This window comes from Montipora foliosa, chromosome 5 (assembly GCF_036669935.1).
Source record: "Montipora foliosa isolate CH-2021 chromosome 5, ASM3666993v2, whole genome shotgun sequence".
Lineage (NCBI taxonomy): Eukaryota > Metazoa > Cnidaria > Anthozoa > Scleractinia > Acroporidae > Montipora > Montipora foliosa.
In genome coordinates this window covers 11,537,087-11,544,653 of record NC_090873.1, presented here as the reverse complement: position 1 = coordinate 11,544,653, position 7,567 = coordinate 11,537,087, and the positions used below count along the sequence as shown (strand labels likewise).

Here is a 7,567-nt window from a genome sequence, read left to right as displayed (position 1 = left end):
CCAATCACATGAATTGTTTGCCAGTGAAAACAACGGCAAAGAACAGCACCGCATTTGCAGCAGGATTGTATTTTGTCATTAAATCCTCTTTGTTATGTCAAGAAATGCTGCCAAAGTCAACACCGACACAACTTAAAATAACTTCCTCAAGTCCTAAGCTCGTGGCAGTTACCAAAAGATATGGACGTTTTTCTTCCTTTTTTTTTTTTTTTTTTTTTTTGTAAATTCATTTTGCTATACTGCATGCATCACAAGAATACAAATTTACAAGATGAAGAGAAAAGTTCGGGATGAAACCTAAACGAAACCACGCGGCTTATATGAAATTAAATCTGTTTCCTCGCGAAGAACAAGCGCAGAAAAATCGATTATTAAAGGAAACTAGTAAACATTAGGAAGATGAGAATTGCTAAAAGTGAACATAAATTGACCTAAAGCCGGTAATACACGGTTCAACATTTGTTGATCAACAAATGTTGCAGCTGTTGTTGAACAAATGTTGAAGAGTGTGTCATGCCATGTTGAATGTTGAAATATGCCATTCAACACGTTGAACGTTGTTGAACGATGTTGAACGAAAATAGAGACCAGGGCCCGGTTCCTCGAAACCCGATTAACTTAATCCAGGATTAGCGTAAACTTTTGTTTCACGTTTTCAACTTTTTGGTGAAAGTTTCTTTTGCTTCTTTTTGTTTTTCAAGATTGACGTCTTCTCATGTAAAGTTCTGCCGAAAATCTGCGTTGAACAGCATTTTGGAGTAGAGAAATAAACTGCTTGGTTAATTTTTAATCCTAGATTAGCGTTAATCGGCTTTCGAGGAACCGGGCCCAGCTCTATTTCGTCCAACACGTCTGTGCAGCATTGTTCAACACTTTGTTGAGCAACAAATGTTGCAAGATGTTGAACCGTGTGTCATTCGCTTAACTGAAATAAATGTATGTATTTTAATTTAAGCAAATAGAGTTCCTTAAAAATAGGATCAGTGTGAGTATCATAATTGGACCTGCTTAAAAAAAAATCTTTATCGCTCGGTTTTGTAGAATTACGTCTAGTCTTGCGGATAGTCTGGGAACGAAACTTTGACCTGGGCCATTTTTCCTATACTTTATTTAAAGAGGGTAGCCATTGTCATAGGCGACAGGTTATGGCCTCCCTGAACGCTCTTCGATAGTTTGTACTTTGAAAAGCATAAATAAAAGGATTTAAAATTGACGACAGAAGGACAAAGATAAGCGAGAACACGTTGACTTCATTAGGAACTAGTGTTCCGCGTATTTCCAATCCTCTAACAACTGAAAACGGTAGGAATGACAAAATGAAGACTGTGGTCACAACGACAGAGAGTTTTATAACCTTCTTTTTCTCGTTTGCTTCTATTTCAAGAGGAATGTTCATCGGGATAATTCTTAATCCGAAATACAGCGTACGTATGATGCGAACATAGCAGTAGAGGATAATCGACAAAGGAAGACCAATGCATATCACTGAGGCACAAGTCCAGAAGTAAGCTCGCCCAATTGCACTCCATGTCCTAATACATCGATGACTAGAGTTGTAATCGTCGAAATAAACCAAAGGAGACGCCAGAGCGAATGATAAAAACCATATGCCGGCGCAAAAATATCGTAAAGTCCGTTTTCCGAACTTGAATCCTGGACGCAGAGGCTTCACGATCCCGTTGTATCGCTCCAGCGCGATGACGGTGAGTGTCAGAATGGAACAAAAGGAAGCCGAGGGAAGATACGAATTCACTTTGCAAAGAATCTTGCCCACTGCCACAGCTGGCAAAGGAAAAGTCCTAGCAATTGCCACTGAGTATCCCAGCACAGATGCCAACAGATCCGAACCGGCTAAGTTAGCGAGTAAGAAGTTTGTGTTGGTGCGAAGAACTCGTTTTCTCTGAACAACAACAATAACAAGTAGATTGCCAACAATGCCAATAGGTAATGCGACCGCCGTGATGCCAAAGAACATTACAAAAGAAAAAACTGGAATTTCTTGTAATCTTGTGGATGAATTCGTAGCAGTTTGGTTTCCAACGGAAATATTCATCTTCCTTGATTACACTGCCAGTGTAAGGAACCCAAGGCTTCCTTTACAGTTGTCATATTTTAGCTACTATCGAAATTCATAAGCTTCCTGGGTCCAATACTGGTTGCTAAGATCTGTGATTGCTAATGTAAATCATTACTGACTTACAAAGTCAATGATATTCGAAACGTATACAAAGAAATTTTCTGGTGATCTCAAAAGTGGTTAAAAATGATATTTTAAGTGTCCACTTAAGAGCCGCCTTTGTCCACAACTTTCTAATTGATTGACAACAACATCTGTAGTAAATCACGAATATTCACAAAATTGCCTTTTGATATGGTAAAAGTCACCCTAGGGACGTTTAATCATTCAATTTTGGTTTTGGCTTAGACTACGACTATTTATTGTTCTGACACGCAAAAAAAATGAAGCAGGCTCTTTAGCGTTTATACTGAGTATTTATAGTTGTTTGTAGTGATATTCAATAAATTTTACCTTGTAACTACGTCGCCGTAAACAGTTATGAATAGTTTGTGCATTAAACTAGTTGTTTGAAGGAATCACTTTTTCCATTATTTTGAGATTAACCTCAAAAGCGTTCCTTTGATGGTTTTTTTTTTAGAGATAGCGTGACAGTTACGTAATGAAACTGACCAGTATGACCTCCAAAGCAATACCACCTGTCGCAAAAAGTCACGGATACGTATTCGAAAGAAACCGATATTGGCAATGAGCGTTTTTAGCCATTTGAATAACCCCTTGGTGTGACCAGCATCTAGTTTCTCATTACAATATCATCGCTTTGTCAAACAAAGACGTCATGACCCTAAAAACGTACAATTACTTAAGTCAAAGTTTCCCAAATAGACCTTTTTGCAGATACGGCGGCCATTTTGATTTCTATTGTTTCGAATAGCTATTATGGGAAGCCCAGGGGGCAAATACATATTAATTTGCCCCCTGAGTTCCATAATGTCTTTCGAAACAATAGAAATCAAAATGGTCGCCGTATCTGCAAAAAGGTCTATTGTTCATAGATCCTCCTTAATAATGCCAGAGCAACTGTATGAGGAACAGTAAAGAGAAAATGCATTTTGCTTTTTCAGGTGTCTTTTATTCTGTTAACTGTTTATTCCCATAGAAACCAACAAGGGATTACATGAATACATGAATTAGCCAATATCAAAAATGGCATAGTACTCCTTGTTTGTGCCTTCAAAATTTTGCATAAGCATTGTTTCCAGCTTCTCTTGGGACCATTGCATGTAAGTCCCAAGAGAAAATAAAAATGATGCTTATGCAAAATTCTGCAGGGACAAACAAAGAGTATTATGGTATTTTTGATAGTGGCTAATTCACTACTTGCACATATCCCGTAATACACCTCCTTTACCCTCCATAAATCTGCATAGGCATTGTTTTTGACTTCTCTTAGGACATTTTCATGAGAAATTGCAAACAATAGTTATGCAAACGTTGTTTTTTTTTTGTCTTTTTTTTGGGGGGGGGCGGAGGGGGGGGGGGGAAGGGGGTAATATAGGTGCATTATGGGATTGTGCAAGTAGTAAATGAACAGTCTTTCCCCTACTCCCTACCCCATCGAAAGAAAGAACTTCAGGATGTTCAATAACAATAATAATTATCCGTTATCATGGATCATTCGAGACCCAGACATAGCAGTTCTTGAGAAGGAGATTAGATACCGTAATATTAAAGATGTATCATGCATGCCCTTTTGACACCCGTGGTCAGATATCAGGATCTGAAATGGGAATCAAAGAGGATTTGGAGCTGCAGTGAAGTGATGGTGATTCCCATAGTATTTGGGGCTTTGGGTAAGATCTCCAAGAACTTCAACCATTGGCTAGTTAAGACCAGCCGTAATCTGAACTTTGGAACCCTCCAAAAGGCCTGACTTCTAGGAACGGCTAGGATTTTGATTAATGCACTGAACGTCCAAGGCTTGGTCAGTGCGCAGTTGAATATTACCAGAATTTTAAAGTGCCTTTGAAGTATTTTTTTTGCTTACTTTAAAGACCTTTCAAAATGATGAAGAGTGGTGTTTTCTATTTTGGAGTATCTTCTTTTCTTCCAGAGATACAACCTCGTCCCCAGGGTCTCTCTTCTCTTCCTCCTTTGGCCGTTGGAAGAGAGACCCTGGTTGCGGGTGGTCACGTGACCACCCGTGGGTGGTAAAAAAATCTGCTGGAAGGGTGGGGTAACAGGGTTTTTGATTGTCACAGTGACAAATTTACTAAGGCAGGGACAGAGCGGTATGTCGCTTGACTCAGTAGTTGTTGTTGTTATGGAATTGCTTCCTCTGTGGGATAAAAAAATTCAAGTCCCGCTCACAAAGCAGAATTCTTTTTAACATTTCCAATAAGCATCCCGATCCTTTTTGTATGAAGTTTTCCCCGGGCAGCAGCGATGATCAAAACCAACAATTGTTCAACTTCACCATTCCCCGGATGGTATTTTATCGTCCTCGTACTTGAGTACCCACCCACCCTGCGATTTTGGATGGATTGATGGTCACATGACCAGCCCAACCAAGTCTCTCCCTCAATTGAAGGATTATTCTTCATTGTCACTTTCTTCCAAATGAAATATCGTTCATTTTGGACACTGAAAGCTTGATAGGAATCATGGGAAATGACATATGCATATTTCTTTTAAAAGCGGAACCCTAATGTCTGGACTCGCAGGACTCGAACCTGGGAAAGTGTAATTAATAACCCCATTCACATAACCACTAGACTACCACATCACTAACTGCGAGGATATCATTTTTAATTAATTCCAAAAGTGCCGCTGTAAACGTTTATTAGCACCCGCTAAGAAGCAAGCTTACACAGTGAAAAATGTCGGTTACCAAACTTCAAGAGAAAGCTAACCATTTTAAAATCAAGCTGTAGACTTAACCATTATTCAGCAATGATTTTATATATATACTAATTAGTTTTGGTAAATAATCGGCACATTTTCTAGTCAGTTGATCTTTAGTGGTTAAGAGGATAAAAACCGTTCCTTCGAAGTGGGTGCTCCGGGTTCAAATCCTGTTCAGGGGCTGCTTTTACTTTTTTCTTTTTATTTGCTACCACAAGTCCTGGGACAGAGTGGTCAAAATAGAGGATAATACTTCATTTAAGGCAAGGTGACAATGTAGGATCATCCTTCATTTGAGGAAAGAGATCGTGTTGACCAGCCGCAACCAGGGTCTCTCTTCCAACGACCAAGGGAGGCAGAGAAGAGAGACCCTGGGAACGAGGTTGCCAGAGATATTTAAGTTTTTGTTTTAAAATGATGACGACGTCACAAACTGTAAACATCACTGCAAATTAATAAATCACAAAATTAGAATATCTCCGAAATTGGATGGGTGTTGTTCAAACTCTGCACCGGTAATCTACGTCAGGTAAGGCAAAAAAAAATGATACCCTCTACGCTATTGCCATGGCAACCATTGTTGCTGCTGGGTCTATTTAACGCATGATTGATTTTGTAGTTATTGTCGTGATAAGAAATGTTCACTGTCGGTAAGCTTGTGCAGAGATATAAAGCACTATAGGCAGCACATGCTTTCAAGTCTGACCATCTGGCTGCACTTATCTGTTCAAAATCCGAGACATTTGGTTTATGGTAGAGAGAGACTGAAAACGATAATGTTGCCATGGCAACAAATCTGACCTTATCTGATGTACATTACTGGTGCCAAGTTTGAACAATTTGGAGTTTATTACAGGCATGTGTTCAACTGGTAACGTTATCAATTTTTGAACAAAAACTTAAACTCTTGCCCTTCGGCCATCCTACCTTAATTAAGAATGAAATTGAAACAGCGGAGATAAACATTAAATAAAAAACAAATTTTATATTACCGGTAACTTGACGTTTCGTATCCTTCCCTGCATGCATTCTCAAAAGTAACCGTTACATTTTCAAAGTTCTCTTCTATACGAAATAAAGAGATCTGGGTACTACACTAATATAAGAGTTTTGTAGCAAGCAACCATGGACAATTTTCCTGTCGGTGTAACTTAATATTTTAAGCAAGAGCCGATACAACGTAGATTTGATATTTTAGTGGTGTACACCACTAAAATATCCATTCTACGTTGTATCGTCTCTTGCTTAAAATATTTAGTTTCTCAACTAATATATAAAAAACGATCTTAAAATAGCAAGAAAGCATTGATAGTGGTTGATTGTTACTAATATAGTAACAATGTCTCACTGCTAACGTTCCAATCTATTGAGGGACTCAATTCCTGGATATCCATTTCTCTTTTATTGTAGAGGAGCTCCGGCGTCCCGAAGGGCTGCCAATTGCAAGCGGAGCACCATACTCACAGGAAATGGTGGGAACCCATGAGTTGCATTCCTCATGGTAATCATGGCTTCGCGGTATTGCTCGTGGGCGCGACGTTGCCCAATAATTAATAATAGTCTAATAATAATAGAGCAGTTTTCAATTGAGTGTCGTAAAACCAAAACCAAAGTAATTACTTTGGCCAGTCAAAAAGGACAGAGACAATCCAGTAAACCAATCAAAACTCGAAGTAATTACACGTAGCCGACACAAAGCGTGGGAAAATGTGCACGCGCGCGCGAGCCACGTTTGGTTTTGGTTTCACTTCTGATTGGTTGAAAACTCAATTGAAAACCACTCTAATAATAATAATAATAATCATAATCATAAGTAAAGATTTGGTAAAACATTTGACAATAAGAATCTGCGATAAAATATTATAAAAACAACATGGCACGACGTTTCGACGTTTCCAGAACGTCATTATCAAGTAAAAATGAAGTAATGAAATAGAGTATATAAATAAAGTGAAGATATGAATAAATTAAAAGGCATTAAAAGTTAAACAAAGAGTTTGGCCCTAATGGAGTCGCTCTGGGTATTTAAATTGGGTAATAATAATAATAATAACAAAAATAATAATAATAATAATAATAATAATAATAATAATAATAACAACAATAATAATAATAATCCGTCTGTACTTACCAAGAAGAGAAGGAGGGCGTGGACTAATTAGTGTTGAGGACGCCATAAATACTGAAGAAATAAATATCAATGTCTACATCCGCCAGAGCCAGGAACGTTTGTTGAAAGCTGCATGGAAGAGGAAGCTTAAGAATTTCGATGAAATTGAAACACCAAAGGAGTATAAGGAAAGGATGAAGAGGGGAAGTATTGAGGACTGGTCTGGAAAGCAGCTGCATGGGCAGTTCAAGAGAGAGAGACAGAGGACCTATCTGGTGTTTCCTGGAATTGGATAAGAACTGGAGAACTGAAGAAGGAGACAGAAGGGCTTATTTTTGCCGCGCAAGACCAGGCACTAAGAAAAAACGCCGTAAAAGCCAGAATCGGAAACCAAAATGTATCATCCAAATGCAGAATGAGTGGTAGTCACGATGAAACTGTGCAGCATTTTTTGTGTAGTTGCCCCAAGCTTGCGCAGACACACTATAAAAAGGGACATGATGTTGTTGGGCGGGTCGTACATTGGGAGTTGTGCA

The 7,567-nt window shown here is 38.7% G+C and overlaps 1 protein-coding gene across 1 annotated transcript; it reads right to left on the bottom strand.

Annotated features, from left to right (window-relative positions):
- Positions 1–1,063: 1,063 nt before the first annotated feature.
- LOC138003629 (somatostatin receptor type 4-like) lies at positions 1,064–2,102 on the bottom strand. Its single transcript, XM_068849808.1, has one exon. It carries the CDS (start codon positions 2,051–2,053, stop codon positions 1,130–1,132), a length of 924 nt encoding a protein of 307 aa, XP_068705909.1. The 5' UTR covers positions 2,054–2,102; the 3' UTR covers positions 1,064–1,129.
- Positions 2,103–7,567: the final 5,465 nt, after the last annotated feature.

What these genes read in the sequence shown, in the direction of transcription:
- LOC138003629 (XM_068849808.1), bottom strand. Translation starts at nt 2,053, where the DNA reads ATGAATATTTCCGTTGGAAACCAAACTGCTACGAATTCATCCACAAGA.